This window comes from Halichoerus grypus, chromosome 7 (assembly GCF_964656455.1).
Source record: "Halichoerus grypus chromosome 7, mHalGry1.hap1.1, whole genome shotgun sequence".
NCBI lineage: Eukaryota > Metazoa > Chordata > Mammalia > Carnivora > Phocidae > Halichoerus > Halichoerus grypus.
Window position 1 is genome coordinate 95568404 of NC_135718.1, and position 26673 is coordinate 95595076.

General features: G+C 39.6%; 1 protein-coding gene and 1 non-coding gene across 2 annotated transcripts in view; one reads left to right on the forward strand and one right to left on the reverse strand.

The window, feature by feature from the left end:
* The window catches only part of WDR64 (WD repeat domain 64), a 149436-nt gene that overhangs the window by 66717 nt on the left and 56046 nt on the right, over nt 1-26673 (reverse strand). The window contains exons 9-10 of the mRNA XM_036121626.2: nt 14639-14718; nt 4155-4294 (exon numbers count right to left, since the gene is read on the reverse strand). Of these exons, the coding sequence (XP_035977519.2) occupies nt 4155-4294; nt 14639-14718 (220 nt within the window). The remainder of the gene's footprint in view (nt 1-4154; nt 4295-14638; nt 14719-26673) is intronic.
* LOC118554256 (U6 spliceosomal RNA) lies at nt 5516-5619 on the forward strand. The gene has a single exon (XR_004926399.1). It is a non-coding gene; the product is annotated as a U6 spliceosomal RNA (small nuclear RNA).

Here is a 26673-nt window from a genome sequence, read left to right on the forward strand (position 1 = left end):
CTTGTTCTAGGGCACACTCCCAGCCTAGTGAAGCTGCGCCCTTTCTCAGGTTCCGTCGTGTCACTTCCAGAGTGAACATTAAATTAGAAATAAATAAATAAATAAATAAATAAATAAATAAATAAATGCAACTGTTAACCCATTTGCAATCTGTTAGAAGTCATCAAAGCATGTTACATTTCTCTCCTCAGCAGAAAGAAGAAAAATAACCTTTGCTATCTAGACTTGTGCTTGAGAAAGTTGCCAGCCATGGTTCCTGTCGGTTTTATTAAGGAAAGGAAAGGAAGTCTTTCTTTCTCCCGGGGTCTGTCAGTGCTGGTCAGCTCTTCGGGGACAGCAGCTGTGTGGTACTGTGGTGAAATGCTTGAGCCCTGTGACTGGAAATACAGGGTTAGCAGTTGCAGACGTAAGGAATATCCGGGTGGAAGGTCTGCAGAACCAGGAGGAAGGATGAAATTTGCTTTAAGGGCTTCACAAAAGGCATAGTAGCCACGTGACTGGCCGACAATTTATTAAAAGCTTGAAGTGATGAAAGCTAGTTTATGAAGAAATTTGAAGGAATGTTAAATGTGTAAAACCCTCTGTTATTTTTGCTGTAATTAATGATACTAATAGGGATGACTATTAATAGCTTCAGCCAAAAAATGTATGTGCCTAGTTTGCTGTTCTTTCTGCTTCAGTTGCTTGTTTCCTGGATCTTTGCAGGGCCGGGGACTTGGGTCATTCAGGTTTCTGCTTTCATTTCACCTCCTCAGAGGCAATTTGCAGTCACAGCACATTTTCTTGTTTTCTGTTCATTATAATACTTAGCCTGCTGTCTTCCACTTTATTTGCTACTTTGTTTGTCTCTCTCTTCTCCTAGAATGGAAACTTCCTGTGACAAGTGCCTCATTCAGTGTTCCCTCTCTGGAACCCAGAAGCACCTGTCACATAAGAGATGCTCAAGAAATAAATGATGAGCTCATTTAATCTTTATAACAACCCTGGAGGCAAAACTACATTTGACACATGAGGAAAACGTGTGGAAAGATATAAATAATTTGCCAACTGGAGTTGCTGTGATGGTTGTATGAGCATCATGTTAATACACCTGCTACATTTACAAGAAATTGGAAAGCTAATGTCTTGTGTCTGTTCACCTCTGGGCATGAGTGGCCTAAATGTTTGCTAGAAAGATATCTTTGTTTTCTTTAATTTCTCTAGAGGGGTCCTCAGTTCTCAATTCATAACGTGGTTTAATTTTAGTGCCTCAAAACCTTCATTGTCTTTCCAGTACCGTTAAAATTTCTTTGTAACTTAATTAAAATTAAAAATAGTTTCCTTATTATAAAAGCAATGCTTATTTACTGTAAGAAATAGATAAGAAAAGAAAAGAAAAAAAAACACAAAAAAGAAAAAAAAATTTTAATTCATCCACAGTCTTGCACCCAGGTAAACACTAGCATCTTGTTAATCTCCTCTGGTAATATAGGCTAGTCAAAGATATACTTTAAAATGGGTTAATTTCAGGGCGTCAAAGTGGCTCAGCCGGTTAAGCATCCAAATCTTGATTTTGGTTCAGGTCATGATCTCCAGGTTGTGAGATCGAGCTCCACATTGGGCTCCATGCTAAGCAGGGAGTCTGCTTGAGATTCTTTCTCTCCCTCTCCCTCTGCCCTTCCCTCCACTCAAATAAATAAATAAGTCTTTAAAAAAATAAAATGGTTTAGTTTCTTACATACTGTTTCACTATATTTCAAATAATGTTTAGATATTTTCACATTATTGTTCATCTATATAATGTTGAAAGTCAGTATGATATTTCTATTATGTGAAAAGATATATCGTAACTTACTGAATGGAGGGGAGGGGGAATTGGGGGAAGGGGGTCACAAGATACAAACTTCCAGGTACAAGATAAGTAACCACTGGGGATGTCACATACAGCACGGTGACTGTAGCTGACACTGATGTGTGGTGTGTAGGGAAGTTGTGAAGAGAGTAGATCCTAAGATCCTAAGGGTTCCTATCACAAGGAGAAACTCTTTTCTTCTTTTTTTTCTTTTCTTTTCTTTTTTCTTTCTTTCTTTCTTTTCTTTCTCTCTCTTTTCTTTCTCTCTCTTTCTTTCCTTCCTTCCTTCCTTCCTCCCTCACTCCCTCACTCCCTCCCTTCCTCACTCCCTCCCTCCCTCCTTTCCTCCCTTCCTCACTCCCTCCCTCCCTCCTTTCCTCCCTCCCTCCCTCCCTTCCATTCTTTCTTTCTTCCCTCCCTCCCTTCCTTTCTTTCTTTCTTTCTTTGAGATGATGAATGCTACATTTAGCCACCAGGTAGCTATGCGACCTTATGCAGGTTACTTAGGTCTCATTTGCCTTTACATATGCAAAACTGTGATAATTATTTTATAGGGTTGTTATTAGCATCAAGTGAGTTTGAGTATGTAAAATATGGGCCACAGTGCCTGGCACTTGGTGAACTCTTGATAAATGGTAATTTTTTTTTTTTAAAGATTTTATTTATTTATTTTAGAGAGGGAGAGAGCTTACGTGCGTGCATGAGTGGGGGAAGGGGCAGAGGGAGAGAATCCCAAGCTGACTTGGGACCCAGCTGAGCGTGAGGATCCAGGACCCTGAGATCATAACCTGAGCCGAAACCAAGAGAAAGATGTTCAACAGACTGAGCCACACAGGTGCCCCAATAAATGTTAATTATTATTATAATTCACAGAAAGTTTGAATGTTTACGTAGTCATATTTATTTTTCCTTTAGCCACAGGTATGATGCTTAGGAATTACTCAAAGGCTATATGAATATTCACCTGTATTTTCTTATGGAAAATTCCAGAACTTCTATGTTTTTGTATTTTACATTTAAGATCTTTAACATATATGGGATGTATTTTGTGGTTTATTATGAAATGATCATCTGATTACATATTTTTTCCTTATATGGTTAATCACTTTTCCCAACATTTAATGAACAAACCTTATATGGTTAACCTTATATGGTTTCCTTATATGGTTAATCACTTTTCCCAACATTTAATGAACAAACTCACAGATTTGTAGTCCTACTTTTATTATATGCAAACTCCCATACATACATGAACTCATTCTTGCTTTTTCTCTTTTCTCATGGATGTGTCTTAACTAGTTCTGCATCAACTACTGCTCTGTTTTATTTATTGCAGTTTTAGGATATGTGTTAGTATCTGAGAGGGAGAAAAAATGCCAGCTTATAATGATATTTTCCAGTTTCTAAGCTATTCTTGTATGTCAGTATTTTTACATTAACACTAAACTTGGCAAACTGATACTTAAATAATCATGAATAGCATTAAAAAATAATAGCATTAAAAATAGCTTAATTTGATGGAGAATACCTTTTACCGTACCATAGTCGCATGCAGAAACACAGCATATCCCTCTGTTCATGCTCTTAAATAAAAGTGCCTCAGAAAAATTTCATAGTTATCTTAATATTAATAGTGAGTATTGCTTATCAAGATTATTTCTAGGTATTTCAGACTTTTTGCTCTTGTGAGTGCTGTCTCTTTAACCAATGTGGTTACTGCTCTTATGTAGAAATTTATTTATTTTTTTAGAAATTGCTATTGTCACGAGCCACCTTACTGACTTATCTGCTCTTGAAATTTCAAGCCGATTTTGTGTGTCAACTGTACTTCAATTTTTAAAAATTTAAGCTGATCTTTTTGAATTTTTCAAGGAGACAATCACATTATTTGCAAATACAATGATTCAGTCTCTTCATATCTAATATTCGTAACTCATTTTTTCTTGAGTATATTGGTTAGAAATTTAAAACACTGTTTAATGACAACCACTATAACAGAAGCCTCACTCTTTCTGTCTTTGCCCAAAATGTCCCGTCTGCCATGGGAGGGCCACATTGGCTCCTTCCCAGCGCTGCTTTCCTGACGCCTGTCTTCAAACGTGTTCTTCCATGCACCCTCGTCAGCAGAAACCCAGCAGGAACAGTGGCTCATCATTTCCTTCTTCACACTGACAATATTTTTCTCAGTGATAACAGCTATTTCAGTCAAAAACTGTGTATGTATTCTAGATTTTCCTATTCGAAATAGGAAAATAGAAAATAGGAAAATCTGTTGACCTTAGGGGAAAATGCAGTTGGTTTCATTTATGTTGTATTCTGTTACCTTTGCAGAGGAGAGGCTGATGACGTGTTGATCTTTCTCGTTTGTTACGATCTCCGTGATGCTGAACATGTGCCCCACAAGTTTCCCCACTGGCTTGGTGCTGATGTTTGGGTGCCACAACCGCAGCACCTTGTCATCTCCTGAAAGGGACGACGGGGGGGGGGGGGGGTTATTTGTCTTCTCAGGGATACAGCTGGTCAAAATTTAAAGAGTCCCTCTCAGTCATATCCTTATCATCCTTCTAATATCAAATCACAGTCTGCCTCTTCCAGGATGCCCTCTAGGATTGACTTGCTTTGGAGCCACTTCCTCCTGTCAAGGCTATTTGGAAATAATTGTATTTACACACACAAATGTGAATTCTTATAAATATTTTATCAATCCCTTTCTTGTTTCAGTACTTTCCCACTCATTCATACATTAATGTACTATTTATATTTTATTTACTTCCCAAAGTATTTTAGACAGCTGTTCTTTTGTTTTCACATTCAGAGGAAGAGGAAAATTGCACATAATCTCTACCATTATAACAAATCAACTGTCTCCATCTTCCCTTCGAGCACATATCCATAAGCCGATATAATTTACATGTAGTTACTACCATAGCATACATACTATTTTTTTAATTGTTAAAATCATACGGATACACGGTAAAATATTTAAACAATATGGAAGGGTATAATTTTTGTCAAAAATGTCTTCTTTCCCCTCAGAATCCGTACTTCCACTCCCTACAGGTAATCACTGTTCACTTTTTTCCCCCTCTTTCTTACAAACAAACTTTTTCTTTTCGGAGTTAAGAAAAACACTTTTCCATTCATATTTAAATACTTTGAATTATTTTCAGTAGGTGTTTAGATTACCATTTCTCAACAAAAAAAATCACTATCACTAACTTATCTTTGATATACCCATTAAAATATATTATAAATATTGCCAAAATACAAAAAATCAAGGTTCCTTAAAATGTATTTTTACAGAGAAGTCACAGCATGCTATTTCGAGCAGAGAGAGACAGACCAAATCAAAGTTTTGTAGAACGGATTTGTCACTTTGTTATTATATGTGGGGTTTGCAGGGCAAGTCACTTTTGGTTTTTTCCAGCTTTATCGAGATATAATTGATTGTGTGAGTTTAAGGTGTGCAACATGATTATTTGATATAAGTATAGTGCTCGTGGGGCACCTGGGTGGCTCAGTAGGTTAAGCATCTGCCTTCGGCTCAGGTCATGATCCCAGGGTCCTGGGATCAAGTGCCGCATTGGGTTCCCTGCTCCATGGAGAGCCTGCTTCTCCCTCTCACTCAGCCTCCCTCTCTCTCTCTCATGAATAAATAAATAAAATCTTTAAAAAATATATATAGTGCTCATTTGGGCAGCACATATACTAAAATTGGAATGATACAGAGAAGATAGCATGGCCCCTGCACAAGGATAAGCATATATTGCAAAGTGATTACTTCAGTAAGGTTAGTTAACATATGCATCACCTCAGGGTTACCTTTTTTTCTTATCATGAGAACTTGTAAGATTTGCTCTCTTCATAACTTTCAATTATAAATACAATACTGTTAACTGTAGTCACCACGTGTATATTACATCCCCAGAACTTACTCATCTCCTAACTGGAAATTTGTACCTTTTTTAGAATACAAATTTTATATATCCAATATAACTAAAATAATAAAATTAGTATACATGACCATCTTTTTTTTGCATTTATGGAAGGTCACAGGCTCATACCTTCATAATTATCATTTTGGTTGCTACATCAAAATTTCCTACCATTTGTCTGTCAATAAATGTTCCTGCTAATTCTAGTTTTTCATTTTATTCAACAACACTGCAATAAATAGTTACTCATGTGTTTTTTTTCTTTTTCTTCTTTTGGACATATACACTGAGGATAAATTCCCATATTGTTAGGTTGCTTTCCAAAATGGTTGTACCAAATGCCAAGACCATCAACTATATATGATTATACCAGCTTCATCAAATTCTGGCCAGCACATGGATATTATCATGATTTAAAATATTTGCTATATTAATGTCTAAAATGACACTTTGTTTTTATTTAATTTATATGACAGCTGATGCTGCTGAGTATTTTCTCCCATGTATATCTGCTAATTGTATCTCCTCCTGTGAATTGTTTGATCATATCCTTTACCCATGGTCTATTAGAATTCTGGTGATAGTAAAAATTAAAATTTAATAAAATTTTATTGTCATATGCACACACACACACACACACACACATCCAGTTTTATGGTAAAGACTGGCTAGTTGTTCACCACACCCTTATTGTCTCTTACTGGGTGCACAGCTAGACTACATTTCCCAGAGTCCTTTGCTGTTAGATGTGGTCAGATTACTGACTTTTAGCCAGTAAACTAAGAGAATTGATTTAGATTTAACATGACTAAGAAGAAATACATTTCCATTTTGTTTGATTCATTACACATTTTGAGGTTTGTTACAGTAGCTAGCGTTACCTGAACTAATGCATAGTCATAGATAGTCTAATTGTTTTTTCAAAAAAGCAACTTAAACCTAAATTTTTTTTTAAAGATTTATTAATTTATTTAGAGAAGAGAGCACACAGGTAAGCGGGGAGAGAGGCAGAGAGAGGGAGAGAGAGAATCTCAAGCAGACTCCCCACTGAGCGAGGAGCCCGATGCGGGGCTCAATCTCAGGACCCCAAGATCATGACCTGAGCTGAAATCAAGAGTTGGAGGCTCAACCGACTAAGTTACCCAGGCACCCCTAAGATTAAGTGATTTTTAATTAAATGATTTACTTTACTTTACTTTAATTTAATGATTTAAATATGATTTGTCCAGAATCACATATAAGAAAATGGTATACATTAGGAATATATGGTGCATTCTCGAGCATCTTATTTATTACCCAGGATCTTCAGGGCACCAGGAAAAAAAGATTATATAATAGCATTATAGCCTAAGTTATAATTTATATATAACCTAAGTTATAAAGTTACAATTTATGTATTAATAAAATCCAAAATTCAAAGAGGCCATGTTAGTTAATCAGGTAACATATATTTTGTGGCCCACAGGATGAATTTGCTGATATATATTGGACTTGTTATGGAAATATACTTACACACACTGCAAGAGCCAGTCAGTTATGCAGGAGAATTAGGTGACTTGCCAGTTGGATATTCATAACCCAGGGAAATGTGATAGACCAGATGTTTTCATAATTCTCTGATTATTTTGTCTGGTTTCATGAAAAAAGGGAACAGAGTATTTTCTTTACCTTTTTCTTTCTCCCCTTTGAGTATTCCAAACCATTCTTCAAATCGTAGCATGACTGTACCTCCAAGAATATTTCAGAATGTCTTCATATTCTTTAAAACTAAGAGCCCCTGCCTATGTGCCCCTTGCCCCTGGCATCTTTTATAGTTAATGATTCAATTTTCTGTACCATCCACTTGAAAGCAGAACTTCTTTTTTATTATACTACCTCAAGAGTGTAACCCACAGTAGGAGTTCAGATATTTATTGAACTCCCATAACTTCAATCTTGGGACGCTGAATCCTAGCTCAGAGGTTTAACTATCCAGTGGCACAAGACTGTGAAAACACGTATCCAAACAAAAACAAGTCTTTGTTGAATGTTCGCGTGACTCCTTTAATAAGGCCAGTTCTTTCATTCCAGAGGTCCTCGGGGCCTGGAGTCTTAGTAAAGGCAGGCTGAAAAATCTCAGGGCACAGCTGACTCTTACTTTCCATTTCTCCGGCAACTGGTATGGATAGAATTCTTTCCCCAAAATTCGTATGTTGAAGCCTTGACGCCTAATGTAATGGTATTTGGAAATAGGGCCTTTGGGAGATAATTAGATTTAAATGAAGTTATTCGAGTTGAGCCCTAATGATGGGATTAGCATCCTTATAAGAAAAGACCAGAGAGCCCCCTCACTCTCTCTCCCTGTGGGGATATAGTGAGAAAATAGCCATTGCAGGCCAGCTAGAGAGCTCTCACTCGACATTGACCATGCTGGCACTTTGATCTTGGACTTCCAACCTCTAAAACTGTGAGAAATAAATTTCTGTTGTTTAAACCACCCAGCCTATGGTATTTTGTTATGGCAACCTAAGCTGGCCAAGACAGAACCCAAGATATTTTAAGTACTGTTGTCATTGGGTAAGTGGGATATTTTCTTTCTTTGTTTCTTTGTTTCATTCCTTTGTTTCTTTCTTTCTTTTAAGTGGGATATTTTCTTAAATTTAAAATTTCCATGTTATCCTTATTAACAAGAAGAAAAATATCTTGAGAAATTACTATACACTTGGCATTTTGCTAGATGTTGAAGATACAAAAAAATCTAGACACTGACCCTACTGAAAGTCTTTTTTTTTTTTTTTCGGAAGACCAACACTTACACCTTTTTGGACTTAGTTCCAACATTTCCTTCCTAAGGCTGCCCCCGATCAGTGTCCCCAGCCTCAGATGGAGTTAAGTCTTCTTCTTCCCATTCTGAGGGTGTTTTCTTCAGATTTTGTTTATAGTATGAGCTCTATTCAATTATAGTTGTTTGTGTAAATATTTGTTTACTCATTTTCTGTTGAGCCTTATATTTCTCATCTATAGCAGTGTTTGACAAATAGCAAGTGCTTAATACATGTTTGTTAAGTAAATGAGTTGGCTAATAGAGTGACTCATGAAGTGCTTAAAAAATACTTATTTTGGGAAAGTCTACCTTGATTTGAAACCTGGCTCTATCACTCACTAGCCTTATGGCTTTAAGTAAGCGACCTCACCTTCTCTGTCTGGGTTTCCTTATCTGTATATATAATGGGGATGACCAGAATTTATGTAATAACCTTATTGTGAGACTAAATGGATAATTATCCATGGATAATCTGAGCAGTTCCTGGAGTATGAGCTGACTATTACTACTCTGTTCTTTTCTTCTAAGTCCGGGCCATTTGCAACACATTTTATAAAAAGTTTAGGGGAGACAGAGAGGAACTGATACACAGATGTATGAAACATGGGCCCTGCTCTGGAGAGTTTGTAATCTAGTGGTGGCACTAAGACAAGCATGAAAGATATAGAGGGAAAGGAAGTATTTGCAGAAAATAATTCAAATCTGAAGGTAGGACTTAATACTATAAATGATATATTATGGTTCATTAGGGGTTAAATCCTTGTTCCTTTGTTATTTTCCATTTATTTTAGTTTCTCTCTTCCTTTTTGTTAACCAGGATTCAGATAAAGCCACATATAAAGATAGGATTTCTTTCCTTTAGCAAGCTCTTATCTCAGCTGGTGAGTCAGTGGATCCAAATGCCTCACTCTTGATGAGATGAGCTGGCTCAGCTCAGAGAGAAAAGGGAGGGAGAGACACTGTGAACCAGATTACGGTGGTCCCCGTGGTCCAGCAGGGAAGAGCAGGGGCTGGGAGAAAGGAGACAGACTGGAGCTCAGTTCTACCAGCTGACTAGTCATATGATGAGCTGAAGCAAATCATTCTCTTTTCTAGGGCCTCAATTTCCTTATCTGTAAAATTTTGATCTCCCAAGATTTCTTCCCACTCCAAAGTTTTATGATTGTGTGTTGGGGAGGGAGAGGTTACTACAGTGAGAATAGAGAGCAATCTGGAATTGTAAAGGTCATTAGAAAAACTCCAGATTATCAGTTACATGACTCATACTGAGTAATTCTGATAATGCAGTATCTTGCTTGCATTTGCTTTTCTCTGGCAAAGGCTGAGAAGTCTTACCTTACTCCAGCATGTCCAGAACCTGAGCCTTGGGCCCCCAGGTGGTTGGCTGGGCTGCCCCCTTGAAATGGACTTTATCACTCCTGTTGGATGAGGTCAGGTTATCCCCAGAAAGAAATCTGTGACTTGCGTGCCATAGGAAGAAGGATATAATAGAAGATTGCCACGTGAGAAATGTGGCAAAGAGCTTTGTCCAGTGTGCATTATGAAGGAAACCCCATTTTACAGAGGGCTCCTCTGGTCTGCTACCAGAGGTCTTCCAGCTCTGCCTGCTTTCCGATGATAGCAATAGAATCCTCACAGAGTCTGTGTGGTGGCTTTTTGGAGCCAGAATGATCAGAAAGGGACATTATACTAAGCTCTAAATGCCTACAGTGTTTAATCTGCATTGTTATTATTATGATTATGAATCTCTTGACTCATGTTCCATTTTGTATTACAGCTGTGTATTAACATGTCCTATTTGTACCATTAAATTTTGAATTCTCGAAGGTTAAAATGTAACCTGACCTCTATGATTCATGAGGCCTAGTCCATAGCAGTTGTGCAAGAAATATTTGTTGAAACATTAACAGATGCATGCAGAGCCCCCAAATTATCTTGGATGGCAGAGAACCGTTTGTATACACTGGACTTTTCAAAGTAGGAGTTTAACTCTTAAATTGGCCAAGAGAGATAGCAATGAGCTAAAAACAAATGCTCAGGAAGTTTGCAATTTTATTTTGTTTTGTTTTGTTTTGTTTTGTTTTGTTTTGGTAAGTACCTTGTCCTGGTTTGGCTTTTTTTTACACACCCCCCACCCCCCAAACAGGAGCTTCTGTTTTTTCAAGCTCATCAAATGTCCCTGCATATTTCACACATTCAACTATGCCTAACAAAGTTGCTTTCATAGTATATTTTGAGTCATCAGCTGGTACATACAGTACATTTAGCAATGTGCTTGGCTGAGTCACTAATCAACAAGAGTATTCTCCTGAGGAAAACGTGTTTCTAGTCACTGAGGAATTGCATTTTCCACTAAAAGAGGCTCTGTAACTGTGACAATTTAATAATTTTGCATGGTGAAAAGTATTAGTTGTTTGTCTGTCATGCTGCTAAATGTTTTGTTTTGTAAGAGAGCCAGAAAAATAAGATTTCAAAGCTGTAGCTGGCCATCTTACAATATAATGACTGTTGAGGTTCATGAGGGTCAAATATCTTAATCCATAAACACTAAAGTGATTTGAGTCCCAGAACATTACCAAACACATATTTTTTCTCAGAAATGGTTAAAATACTTAAGATGACAAAATATATGAGAGCTGGTCAATTCTTATGTTTTGAAGTATTTTGTGTGAGAACAAAGGGCTGTTCAAAGGAGTTGGTTAAGATTAATGTGACAGCTTGTCTTTTTAGAACAATCGGATTTTAGAAATCAGATCTTACTTTAACTGTGCCGTTTTGCTTTCTCAGAGGGTTTCCTGTGGAGGGTTTGAGTTGAAGGAGGATAGAAGGCCACACGGAACTGAAGACCTGCCCTGCTGGGGGCAGCGTCCCTTGCAATTCAATTCTGGGGCAGTTTCCCTGCTTCCTCTCTGAGGACCACTGTGCTCTTTCCCTCATCCCTGGAGCACCCCCACCTCCTCCTGACAAGTGCTCGGGGCCATTTCCCTCACAAGGAAGAAGCCAAGACAGTCATCAGTTCAGCAAAGGGCAACGGGGATCAAGAAATTGTAATATAAGCATGGCACTCCTTTTTTTTGAAAACATGTAATTTTAATATTTGTTGCCTCATGTGTTCTAGACTTCAGTGCGGAGCTCTTTAAAGGATAACCTCAGTTAGCACAGCTTAAAGACTTGGATCCCTGTTCGTTCTTAGAATCATCATTCCAGGTGCCAGGAAACTTGCTCCCAGTCTAAGCCATGACTCCCACATACTACTCTGCAGACTTCTTACCCATATGCTTTGCTTTCTTTCCTTGATGTCCTTACTTGAAATTTAGAAGTCTGTGGCCCTTTAATGCCTCATTTTTTTGAGTACACAAAGCTCTGACTACATACTGAGTAACCACTATTTGGCAAACTGGGTTCCAAATTTTCGAAAGGACATTTTAATTTATCTCCCTATGAACAGGGATTTCTTTAAACAACAGATCGGGATTCTTTAAGCTCAAGGGGTCTTGGAATGTATGTAGTCCAACTTCCTCATTTTACCAGATACAGAAAGTAAGCAACAGAAGATTACGTGGTAGTTGAAAATTATACAGTTGGTTAATGGCCAGGCTATGACTAAAGCCACCTCTTCTAACTTCTAGTGCATTGTTTTTACTTGTTTTACTTTCCAGTAGATTACTATGTAATTTTTAAAAAATAATATTCGAACCAAAGCTAGTTTTAAGTAAGTGTTGTCGAAGGCCCAAACTGAGCACAAATTTCAATTATGAACTTCAAATGCACAATATACTGAAAAAAATTTTAACTATGTCCTCAGGGGAGATTACCCAGGTGTGAAGTGAGAGTGTAGCTATCTTCACACAGTTGACCCTTGAACAACATGGGTTTGAACTGTGTGGACCCACTTACATGCAGATTTTTTTTTTTAAATAAATACACTACAGAACTGTAAAATCATATTTTTCTCTCTTATGACTTTCTTAACAACATTTTCTTCTCTCTAGCTTACTTTATTGTAAGAATACAGTATATAATACATAGAACATACAAAATATTTGTGAATCCATAGTTTATGTTATCTGTAAGGTTTCCAGTCAACAGTAGGCTATTAGTGGTCAAGTTTTGTGGGAGTTCAAAGTTACATGTGGATTTTCTACTGCTGGTAGTGGTGGTGGGTGGTTGGCACCCCTAACCACTGTGTTTTTCAAGGGTCAACTGTACTTATCAATATTGGCATTTCAGGGCCAAGGCAGGATACTCTTGGTAGAAAACCAAACGTTGCAGCTGTGTGTGTTTTAGGGGAAGGAATTTGAAGAAATCTCACATGGAAGGAACTAGTAGCTCATACTCATTGAACATTTTTGCTTTTTTAATAAATATTTTTGCTCGAAGCATTTACCAAATGGTACATTTGTTGATCTTTTGGATGACAGAGCTTTCTTCTTAAAAATCTTGTTTGCTCTTTCCCTTTCTAAAGTTCAGATCTCCAGTATAGGCCATTTTCTTGATGTTTATTTGAGTTTCTATTTCGCTCATTTACATCGTTCAAGTCTACATGCTCCTTGTTGAAAGTGACTCTGATCTAGGGGTGCCCCTGGGAGTTCTCACTCGTGCAGCCAGCCTGGGGGCCCTCACATCCCCTAGATCCAACTAGGTCTTTTGTCATCACCAAAAGGAGCATCCTCTCAGGTGTCTAATCACACTTGACATTTAAGTTCACACTTGAGATGAGTTTGCTCTCTTTCCCACGTGAGCACCTTCTTCCCGATCTCTGGTAACAATACAGCTGCTACTCTTCCATTTTCCCCTACAAACTCGGAGCTGATTGATCCCTCTTATTAATCCCAATTTCATTCTGGCTTCAGGTTTTATGACTAATTTCTTTCCCATGGGATTGGCTCTTTCCTTTCTTTTTCCATTTCACCTACAATAATGCAGATCCTCACCACCTCACTTGTGACTCCTGGAACAGCCTCCTGACTGGAACCTCCGATTTCATTTTATTCCAACAAAACCTCCGCGCTTTTGTCAACATGACTTTGCCTATGTGTCGTAGATGGATTGAATTAATATTTATTGACAATCTACTATGTGCCAGGTATACATTATCTCAATTAATCTTAAGCACCACCATATGAAGTATGTGTGGTTTTGTTATTGTTAGTATTATTATTGGCAAATTTGTATTGAGCACTTATTGTGTGCTAAGTACTTTATTCAAATTTGCTTAATTCTTATAACAATCTTATGAGTCGGTACTATTATCAGTCCCACTTTAGAGTAGATTGAAGTTTAAAGGGATCAAATGACCTGCCCAAGGTCATTGCTAGAAAGACAATCAGGATTTGTACCCAGACAGTCTGACTTTAGAGCCCAGGCTCGAAGCCATCCTGCTGTATTAGCACCCCAGGATTATAGGTGACAAGTCTGAGGCTTGAGGAACATTTCCGTCCTCCATCTTCCCCTTTGAGCTTCTTATATCATACTCTCTACAGATGACCTCAAGTCCTATGTTCCACCCTCCTTAACCCTTAAATGCTAGTATGCTTCAAGTCTCTCTCCTTGGCCTCTTTCCTCCTAACTCTAAAACATTGGCCCTTGACCTCTTTGAACATGGACCTCATTGAGGATTTGATAACATTTTGGACTATCTCTGCAGAAAAATGCACATAGACACACAAGGGTCAATAGGCCGCAGAAGCCTCCAGGACTCCTCTAAAGCCCACACAAGGGGCCCCGGGCTGGGATCTCATGCTCTCACATGTTAAAATAACTTCTAGAGAGATTAAAGATCTAAAGGTAAATATAAAGCAATAAAAAAAGTTAGAGTAAGATACAGAAGAATTTATAACACATATCCTGGTGCCGGGGAAGAACTTTCTAAGTGTGCCATCAGATCCAGAAGGCACAAAGAAAAAGACTGACAAATTTAACTTTATGTGAAATTTTTAACGCTCTAAAAGGTTTTCCCTGGGAGCAAAACTCTGTAACTTTATGAAAACCACTCTATCACTATATTAATCAAGTAGGGCACGATTGGCAAAGTAGAGAATCTTTGTACAACATGAACGGTCCCCTTACCTCCAGTGACAATCACGTTTGCTTTTGTACAGTAACAGAAAGTGTTGGCTCCTCTTGGCATGGAGAACTCTCTGACAGGCCTGGGAAACACAAATTATATGTAAAGCTTCTACATTTCTCTTTCTACAACTAATTCTAACTTATATATAGGTTATGTTCAATAGGCTCATTTCTAAGCTGGTTGTAAATCTACTTATCCACAGAAAATATTACAAGTAATGATGAAATCCTCACTGACCAACAGAGTCTACTTATTCCATAATGTGGTGATGTTAACACAGCACTTTGTACTGTTTCTGCTTAACAGGAAATCCAGTCCTCCCCCCCTGGGGTTGTGATCGGCCAGAGACTGATCCTTCTTAATCCAGAAATGATATTGGATGGCTAACTGAGTCTGTTTGGTATGCACAATACCAGGAAAGCCTTTGGACACGTCCTCCTCTCCCACCACCCACATCCCACCTGCTGTCCAGTCCTGTCAATTTGACCTCTAAAATATACCTGAAATCTGACCACTTCTTCCCAGTCTCACTGCAGTGTCAAGGTTCAAGCCTCCATCTGCTCTCACCAGACCTTCTGCAACAAACTGCTAACTTCTCAGCTTCCACCATTGTCCATTCTTCTGTCCACATTCCCACCTCAAATCCCGCTGTTATGCTACAGCCATGGTGGTCTTCCTAAAACCTGAGTTAGAGCACACCACTTCTCTCCAAGGGCTTCCTGACGCTCCAAGAGGAGCTGAGCTCCTTCATTTGGCCCGCTTGGCCCCCCGGCCCTAAGCGGCCCCTACCACCTTTCCAGACTTGCCCCATGCCTTCCTCTTTTCCCTCATGCTGTGCTTCAGTCATGCTGCTCTAGTCAGCCTCCCTTCTGGCTGCACTGAGCTCTCTCCCTCCTCAGGAGACTCTGCACGGGGCTCAAGATGTGCTGGTCCCTGATCCCAGCCCCTCTAGCAACCATCTTCCTGTGAGTGTCAGCTCAAATGCTACCTTTTCACAAAGGCCTTGCCTCGACTCCACCCTCCTGCCCCCACTAACGAAGTAGTGTCTTTTGTGTTATTCTCTCTCCTGGTACCATGTTATTTTCCCTACAACATTTGGCATCTATCATATAATTTTAGTATATAGGCTTTGAGTGTTAATTTAATATCTATGATTAGCACTGTGCTGGACTTAAAAGAGCCTGAGCTTAAGTGAAAATGTGTAGACTGAAATCCTGGCTTCATCACTGTGCCTCAGTGTCCTAATTTATCAAATGGGATAATAATAATAATACTGCCCTCAGATACTAGCAATAGTTGAGAGCTATTACTGCATCTGACCAGATGGGGTGAAGGAGGAGACATGTTGCTATGAAAGGGGGCACCCAGAAGGAGCCCTAGACCAGGAGGTAAGCAGGCCCTGAAGCCGGGGGGTTGGGGGGTGGGAAGGGAGGGAAGGAAAGCAGCTGGCCTTCGTCTCCTCTTCCCTTGGATACCTGTGTGTTCTTTCCTTTCCTTTTAAACACACATGGCAGCACATATCATTCTGTTCCTTGTTTTTTCACTTAATACTATATCTTGAAGATCTTTCCAAATCAGTACATAAAATATTTCCCCATTCTTTTTGTTTTCAAAGTTGATGAAAGGAAGCCTCAATGTAGTAACATAAATCTAAAGTCAGAATTTAGAACTGTGAAAATGTTTGCGTGTCCTAGAGACGAAGTAGAATGTTCTCACTGGGGACTCATTTCAAGTTTTGCCAATGACACACTTTGTAACTGTAGCCAGCTGACGGACTGAGCTGAGCTTGATGGGGCTACAAACCAGGAATGGCACGAGGGATCAAACCATTCTGAACACCTACAAACTCAACAGGAGATCGAAGAAAAGAAGAGCAACAACTCTCTGAACAGAAAAGCGACCACTTTCTGGAAGGTAGGACGTGCGGAGAAGTGAATCCGAGGCGTTATTTGGGAGGATAGACGGCGGGGGAGGGGCCTCCATCAGCCGCTTCTGGCAAGTGATAGAGCCACGGAGCACAAAATCGGAACTTTTAGAAGTCTGCTCCGCTGAGGGACGTCACTCTGGTGGCGAAGTGGGGGGTGGAACCCTCGTGGGACAGTGTGGTCTCAGGACCCTCGGGGTCACAGAAAGACCGGGGGTGCCTGAGTGCGGCAGAGCTCCCAGGTATCGGAGCAGGGAAGCCGGCTGCAGAGACGGAGCCGAGGCGTGGGCTCTCAGCTCGGGGTTGTCATAAACCGTGATCCGCGCCACAGTCGGGCCACTGCTCCTCCAGCAGGGACCCAACAAGCGGCAGATCCGGGGAGACTCACCTTCTTCCCCCGGGAGAAGAGGTGCGGGAGCGCACCGCGGGGATCTGCTGGGTTTGGAGACTCCACCTGGGGTCGGGTGCCAGATAGAAAGGCGCGGTCACAGGCCGGGTGAGTGCGGAGTGTGGCCGGAGACCGGGGAGACGGGAGTGACTGACTGCTTTTCTCTGGGGGCTCGCTGAGGAGCGGGACCCCGAGTTCTCGGCTCCTCCGGGGCGGAGACTGGGAGGCCGCCATTTTCACTCTCCGCCTCCAAAGCTGTACAGAAAGCTTGCAGGGAACAAAAGCTCCCGAGAGCAAACCCGAGCAGATTACTTAGCCCGGACCGGCAAGGGCGGGGCAATTTTGCCTCCGGCAAAGACATTTGGGAACCACGGCAACAGGCCCCTCCCCCAGAAGATCAGCGAGAACAGCCAGCCAAGACCAAGTTTACCGATCAATGAGAACGGCAGAACTCCAGCGCTAGGGGAATACTGCACATAGAATTCATGGCTTTTTACCATGATTCTTTAGTCTTTCAAAGTTAATTATTTTTTTTAACTTTTTTTCTTTTTTCTTTTTTTCTTTTTTTTTGAATTTTTCTTTTTCCCTTTTTCAACCAACATCTTATCAATCCCTTTTTTTAAAAAAAATTTTTTATTTTTCATTTTTAAAGTCATATTCTATCCCTTCATAGTAGTTACCCGTATTTTTGGCATATATATATATAAGTTGTTCTCTCTTTAAAATCTTGAGATAGTTTCTTCTAACAGATCAAAATATACTCTAAATCTCTAGTGTATGGTTTTTTTCTACTCCCCTGCCTGATCACATTCTCTCCCTTTTTTCTTTCTTTTTTTTTTTTTAATCCTCTTCTTTCTTTTTTCAAACAACTTATCAAATCCTTTTATAAAATTTTTATAATTTCCATCTTTACAGTCATATTCCATCCCTTCATCATATCAACCCTTATTTTTGTACATATATAAGTTTTCTTTCTTTAAAATTTTGGGAGGGACTTTCTTTCAACAGACCAAAATACACCCAAAATCTAGTGTGTGGCACTGATCTATAAACCAGCCTGATCATATTTGATCACATTCTGTTTTTGTTTTGTTTTGTTTTGTTCTGCTTTTGTTTGTTTTTATCTTCATTTTTATCTTTTTCTTTTTTCTTTTTTTCTTTCTTTTTCTTTTTTCTCTCTTTCCCTTTCTTTTCCCACTGCTTCAGGTCTTTCCTGATTTGTTTAGAGTATATTTTCTGGGGACGTTGTTACCCTGCTAGCATTTTGTTCTCTCATTAATCTATTCTCCTCTGCACAAAATGGCAAGATGGAAAAAATCACCTCAACAAAAAGAACAAGAGGTAGTACCAACTGCCAGGGACCTACTCAATACGGACATTAGTACGATGTCAGATCTAGAGTTCAGAATCATCACTTTAAAGATACTAGCTGGGCTTGAAAAAAGCATGGAAGTTATTAGAGAAACCCTTTCTGGAGAAGTAAAAGAACTAAAATCTAACCAAGTAGAAATCAAAACGGCTATTAATGAGGTGCAATCAAATATGGGGGCGCTAACTGCTAGGATAAATGAGGCAGAAGAAAGAATCAGTGAGATAGAAGACCAAATGATGGAAAATAAAGAAGCTGAGAAAAAGAGAGATAAACAACTACTGGATCATGAGGGCAGAATTCGAGAGATAAACGATACCATAAGACGAAACAACATTAGAATAATTGGGATCCCAGAAGAAGAAGAAAGAGAGAGAGGGGCAGAAGGTGTATTGGAGCAAATTATAGCAGAGAACTTCCCTAATTTGGGGAAGGAAACAGGCATCAAAATCCAGGAAGCACCGAGAACCCCTCTCAAAATCAATAAAAATAGGTCAACACCCCGACATCTAATAGTAAAACTTACGAGTCTCAGAGACAAAGAGAAAATCCTGAAAGCAGCTCAGGAGAAGAGATATATAACCTACAATGGTAGAAACATTAGATTGGCAACAGACCTATCCACAGAGACCTGGCAGGCCAGAAAGGACTGGCAGGATATATTCAGAGCACTAAATGAGAAAAATATGCAGCCAAGAATACTATATCCAGCTAGGCTGTCATTGAAAATTGAAGGAGAGATAAAAAGCTTCCAGGACAAACAAAAACTAAAGGAATTTGCAAACACAAAACCAGCCCTACAAGAAATCTTGAAAGGGGTCCTCTAAGCAAAGAGAGAGCCTAAAAGCAACATAGACCAGAAAGGAACACAAACAATATACAGTAACAGTCACTTTACAGGCAATACAATGGCACTAAATTCCTATCTTTCAATAGTTACCCTGAATGTAAATGGGCTAAATGCCCCAATCAAAAGACACAGGCTATCAGATTGGATTAAAAAACAAGACCCATCGATATGCTGTCTGCAAGAGACTCATTTTAGACCCAAAGACACCCCCAGATTGAAAGTGAGGGGGTGGAAAACCATTTACCATGCTAATGGACACCAAAAGAAAGCTGGGGTGGCAATCCTTATATCAGACAAATTAGATTTTAAACCAAAGACTGTAATAAGAGATGAGGAAGGACACTATATCCTACTTAAAGGGTCTATCCAACAAGAAGATCTAACAATTGTAAATATCTATGCCCCTAACATGGGAGCAGCCAATTATATAAGGCAATTAATAACAAAAGCAAAGAAACACATTGACAACAATACAATAATAGTGGGGGACTTTAACACCCCCCTCACTGAAATGGACAGATCATCTAAGCAAAAGATCAACAAGGAAATAAAGACTTTAAATGACACACTGGACCAAATGGACTTCACAGACATATTCAGAACATTCCATCCCAAAGCAACAGAATACACATTCTTCTCTAGTGCCCGTGGAACATTCTCCAGAATAGATCACATCCGAGGTCATAAATCAGGTCTCAACCGGTACCAGAAGATTGGGATCATCCCCTGCATATTTTCAGACCACAATGCTTTGAAACTAGAACTCAATCACAAGAGGAAAGTCGGAAAGAACTCAAATACATGGAGGCTAAAGAGCATCCTACTGAAGAATGAATGGGTCAACCAGGAAATTAAAGAAGAATTAAAAAAATTCATGGAAACCAATGAAAATGAAAACACAACTATTCAAAATCTTTGGGATACAGCAAAGGCAGTCCTGAGAGGAAAGTATATAGCAATACAAGCCTTTCTCAAGAAACAAGAAAGGTCTCAAGTACACAACCTAACCCTACACCTAAAGGAGCTGGAGAAAGAACAGCAAATAAGGCCTAAACTCAGCAGGAGAAGAGAAATAATAAAGATCAGAGCAGAAATCAATGAAATAGAAACCAAAAGAACAGTAGAACAGATCAACGAAACTAGGAGCTGGTTCTTTGAAAGAATTAACAAGATTGATAAGCCCCTGGCCAGACTTATCAAAAAGAAAAGAGAAATGACCCAAATCAACAAAATCATGAATGAAAGAGGAGAAATCACAACCAACACCAAAGAAATACAAACAATTATAAGAACATATTATGAGCAACTCTATGCCAGCAAATTAGATAACCTGGAAGTAATGGATGCATTCCTAGAGATGTATCAACTACCAAAACTGAACCAGGAAGAAATAGAAAACCTGAACAGACCTATAACCACTAAGGAAATAGAAGCAGTCATCAAAAATCTCCCAAAACACAAAAGCCCAGGGCCAGATGGCTTCCCAGGGGAATTCTACCAAACATTTCAAGAAGAATTAATACCTATCCTTCTGAAACTGTTCCAAAAAATAGAAATGGAAGGAAAACTTCCAAACTCATTTTATGAGGCCAGCATTACCTTGATCCCAAAACCAGACAAAGACCCCATCAAAAAGGAGAATTACAGACCAATATCCCTGATGAACATGGATGCAAAAATTCTCACCAAAATACTAGCCAATAGGATCCAACAGTACATTAAAAGGATCATTCACCACGACCAAGTCGGATTTATCCCAGGGCTGCAAGGTTGGTTCAACATCCGCAAATCAATCAATGTGATACAATACATTAACAAAAGAAAGAACAAGAATCATATGATCCTCTCAATAGATGCAGAGAAAGCATTTGACAAAGTACAGCATCCTTTCTTGATCAAAACTCTTCAGAGTATAGGCATAGAGGGTACATACCTCAATATCATAAAAGCCATCTATTAAAAACCTACAGCGAATATCATTCTCAATGGGGAAAAACTGAGAGCTTTCCCCCTAAGGTCAGGAACGCGGCAGGGATGTCCACTATCACCACTGCTATTCAACATAGTATTGGAAGTCCTAGCCACAGCAATCAGACAACAAAAAGAAATCAAAGGCATCCAAATCGGCAAAGAAGAAGTCAAACTCTCACTCTTTGCAGATGATATGATACTTTATGTGGAAAATCCCAAAGACTCCACCCCAAAACTGCTAGAACTCATACAGGAATTCAGTCAAGTGGCAGGATATAAAATCAATGCACAGAAGTCAGTGGCATTCCTATACACCAACAACAAGTCAGAAGAAAGAGAAATTAAGGAGTCGATCCCATTTACAATTGCACCCAAAACCATAAGATACCTAGGAATAAATCTAACCAAAGAGGCAAAGGATCTGTACTCAGAAAACTATAAAATACTCATGAAAGAAATTGAGGAAGACACAAAGAAATGGAAAAACGTTCCATGCTCATGGATTGGAAGAACAAATATTGTGAAGATGTCAATCCTACCTAGAGCAATCTACACATTCAATGCAATCCCCATCAAAATACCATCCACTTTCTTCAAAGAAATGGAACAAATAATTCTAAAATTTGTATGGAACCAGAAAAGACCCCGCATAGCCAGAGGAATGTTGAAAAAGAAAAGCAAAGCTGGCGGCATCACAATTCCGGACTTCCAGCTCTACTACAAAGCTGTCATCATCAAGACAGTATGGTACTGGCACAAAAACAGACACATAGATCAATGGAACAGAATAGAGAGCCCAGAAATGGACCCTCAACTATATGGTCAACTCATCTTTGACAAAGCAGGAAAGAATGTCCAATGGAAAAAAGACAGTCTCTTCAACAAATGGTGTTGGGAAAATTGGACAGCCACATGCAGAAGAATGAAACCGGACCATTTCCTTACACCACACACAAAAATAGACTCCAAATGGTTGAAAGACCTAAATGTGAGTCAGGAGTCCATCAAAATCCTAAAGGAGAACACAGGCAGCAACCTCTTCGACCTCAGCCGCAGCAACTTCTTCCTAGAAACATCGCCAAAGGCAAGGGAAGCAAGGGCAGAAATGAACTATTGGCACTTCATCAAGATAAAAAGCTTTTGCACAGCAAAGGAAACAGTCAACAAAACCAAAAGACAACTGACAGAATGGGAGAAGATATTTGCAAATGACATATCAGATAAAGGGCTAGTATCTAAAATCTATAAAGAACTCATCAAACTCAACACCAAAAGAACAAAGAATCCAATCAAGAAATGGGCAGAAGACGAACAGACATTTTTCCAAAGAAGACATCCAAACGGCCAACAGACACATGAAAAAGTGTTCAATATCGCTCGGCATCAGGGAAATCCAAATCAAAACCTCAATGAGATACCACCTCACACCAGTCAGAATGGCTAAAATTAACAAGTCAGGAAATGACAGATGTTGGCGGGGATGCGGAGAAAGGGGAACCCTCCTACACTGTTGGTGGGAATGCAAGCTGGTGCAGCCACTCTGGAAAACAGTATGGAGGTTCCTCAAAAAGTTAAAAATAGAGCTACCATATGATCCAGCAATTGCACTACTGGGTATTTACCCCAAAGATACAAAAGTAGGGACCCGAAAGGCTACGTGCACCCCGATGTTTATAGCAGCAATGTCCACAATAGCCAAACTGTGGAAAGAGCCAAGATGTCCATCGACAGATGAATGGATAAAGAAGATGTGGTATATATATACAATGGAATATTATCAGCCATCAAAAGGAATGAGATCTTGCCATTTGCAACGACGTGGATGGAACTGGAGGGTATTATGCTGAGCGAAATAAGTCAAACAGAGAAAGACATGTATCATATGACCTCACTGATATGAGGAATTCTTAATCTCAGGAAACAAACTGAGGGTTGCTGGAGTGGGGGGTGGGGTGGGAGGGATGGGGTGACTGGGTGATGGACACTGGGGAGGGTATGTGTTCTGGTAAGCGCTGTGAATTGTGCAAGACTGTTGAATCTCAGATCTGTACCTCTGAAACAAATAATGCAATATATGTTAAGAAAGAAAAAAAGAAGAAGAAGAATGTAGCAGGAGGGGAAGAATGAAGGGGGGGAAATCGGAGGGGGAGAAGAACCATGAGTGACGATGGACTCTGAAAAACAAACTGGGGGTTCTAGAGGGGAGGGGGGTGGGAGGATGGGTTAGCCCAGTGATGGGTATTGAGGAGGGCACGTTCTGCATGTAGCACTGGGTGTTATGCACAAACAATGAATCATGGAACATTATATCTAAAACTAATGATGTAATGTATGGGGATTAACATAACAATAAAAAAATTAAAAAAAAAACAAACCAGGAATGGCACAATTTTCTTCTACCTTTGTCTCCAAACATGGCCTCTTACTCCGTCACTTGGCACCAATAGCTCAGCCTCTCGGGCCAGCTCCCATTAACACAGCTTCTGTTAAGATACCTACTGTGTCTCACGGGACACAGTTCACACAGGCTCACCACATGGAACAGTGTCTTTGTGAATGCAGTCCCTCCCCACTGTCATGGGTCCCTCCAGCAAGGGAGGAATGTGTCCATTAGGCACAGAAGGCACAGTGCCTTGGGCTCACAGTACTTTCAGGGTCCTACAAAAATGCTCCAATTTTTCTTAAAATCAGAAGGAAAAAAATGTAAGTTTGAGGTCATGAGAAATGTTTTAATTTTTTCTCACATCAGAAAAAAATAAAATTTTCAGAAACCATGAAAATCTATTGACTTTTTTCTAAAACAGAGAAAAATATCGAAGTATTTAAAGTTATATCAAAAATAATATGTAATATTGATAGTATTATGGTGGGAGGGACCCATGAAGGCAAAGTGCCCAAGGCCACATAAGTCACAATGTGGCCCAGCTTGAGGCCTTCAGAATTCTCCATGGGGAAGCAGGTAGTGGTCATCATGTGCATGTTTCCCCACCCTTAGGCTCTTCTGGCACAGGTTCTCCTGGAGTGGGTTCTCCTGGAGCTGTCCTCACTTGGCTTGGGGTAGGGGGAGCTCTCTCCAACCTCCACTTTCCACCCAGAGAAGGCAGATGAATCACCCCAACATTCCCCATTAGTCCCACAGCTGTGTTCCTTGATCCTTCTTTTCAATTATTTTAGAATTGCTAGTTGTCCCCTCTTTGCTGGGGATGGACGATGGCAGAAGGGTCATGAGACTGGTCTGACCACTTTGTAATAATTCTGAGGATGTTTCAGTATACTTCTCTTGAGAATGGGGCATTAGCTGAAATCCCAAGATAGCAGGAAAAGAACTATTTGATATCATGTTAGTTGATCTTAAAAAAAAAAAATCTATCATTTTCTCAATTTCTCAGCATGTGAAATGGGACTTATACATACTTGGCATTTAAATTTTTGTTGTTTTTGTTTTAAATAGCTGTCCAATAGAATTATACTCTATTTTTCTGGCCCACAGAATTAGATGGATTACAGATGAATGAACTGCACCTTTAAATAAAACTATTTCAACTATTAAAGCTATAATTGATGTCAATTGATGAAAAAACTCAAAAAATAGACATATACATATTCAACTGCATATTTTTTAACAGATTGCTTTTTTATTCTGTTACTAGGTTTATCTTACTCTAACTGGAACATACCAGTGTTTTAAAAAACCAACACTTTGTGAGAAATCTATTATAATAATATCAGCTGGTAGTTCTATAGCATTTTATAACTAAAGAGTGAAGAGTGTTTCTACTCATATCTTACAATGCAGGGAAATATTTGGTTTGGTGTTTAAACTTGAGCCCAGGTCCTCCACACCATGCTCCCTCCTCAAGGATGGGGTGTTGGGTGAGAGGGGGTGGGAGGGCTGCCTCGTTGGCCAGGGTGCATCAGTGAGCCCCCTAAACACCACCCATAGCATGATGGCACCAGGCTTAGTCTCATGTACAAGGTAGGCCCACATGGTCCATTCCATAGAAAATAAAATGTAGATACCATGGTACTCTGAGCATTGAAGGCTCCCAATAAATATTTGTTTGAATATCCTTAAGAAATGAATACCTGATTGACAACGCCCCTTTCCAGAGTCACAGATTAGAAATGTACTGATTCTGGGCAGTTCCCTCTGAAGTTTGCCTTGGTCATCCTTAGACAATAGCACTTTTGAAAGGGAAACATTTCCTGACAATTTCTTTCAAAACAATAAAAACCCACTCTACTATCAAAAGGCACTAACTGAATGATAGTGTCCTTCACCTCAGCTTCCCTGTTGCTGTCACCCAAATGCAAGCCTGGGAGGGAAGACGTTAGTCAGATGGAAATTAAAGGGGTGACTGGGGTGAGGTGCATGTTACAGGAGGAGGGCTGTTTACTGAATGTAAGATGGTGCCCAGACAGGAAGGCACTCGGGGGAGGGGGGGGGATCCTGTGATTGATAAAGAAGAGCCATTGAGCAAGTGTCTTTTCTCCCCTTGGAGGTGGGGGTAGTTGGTGGAAGTGAAGGCAGGGAGTGAGGAAGAAGGCATTTTTATTTTCTCCTTGAAGATGTGAAGTAAGAAATTTCAGAGTGCCTCACATTAAGGTATTTTTTTTTAAGTGGTCCACACTCTGTACTATTACCTACCATTGACCCATACTGTGCCCATTCCCAAGGGACAAGGGAGAGTCCAACAGAAACCTCTAGATCAGGAGTTGGCAATCTTTTTCTTTAAGGAACCAAATAATAAATATTTTACACTTTGCCATATAGGCTCTGTTGTCCCAACTACTCAATTCTGCCACTGTAGCATGAAAACAACCATAAATAATACATAAATGAGCAAGCATGGTTATGTTTCCATACAACTTTATGAGCAAAGAAATTTGAATTTCATATAACTTTCATGGGTCATGAAATATGATTATTCTTTTGATTTGTTCAACAATCTGGAAATATAAAAATCATTTTTGGTTTGTAGATGTTACAAAAAAAGGTGGCCTGCTGGATTTGGCCTACGGGGTTTTATTACCCCTACTCTAGATGCAGAAGCACAAAGCCCAAACCAGGACAGCTCTGCAATCACTCTACCTGTTCTCAGTATTCAAATTCATTTTTCTGATGCATTTCAGTATCTTTATGAAGGGAACAAAAAAGAAACCTACATTTATTGAGTACTAACTATGTGCCAGGCATTAAGCCAGGCACTTTACACGAGTTAACTTAGGTACTTTTTATAAGACTATAAGGTAGGTATATTCATTCCCATCTAAAGATGAAGAAGAGCTAATGGTATTGTGTGCATGGTGTCCGGTGGTGGCTAGTGAGTGCTAGGGCAGAAGCCAGTTCTGTCTGGCTCCACAGCAATTCAGCTGAGGGGTACTATCCACTTTCCAATATAATGACCTGCCACCAAATTGGGTAACTGAGAAAAAGTAATGCTGAATAGTTAGCTGCTCATCTCTGGGAAATTGCCAAGCTATCAAAGGGTTAAAGGTTCAATGTATGTCTTGCAACAGGCCAACCTGCTT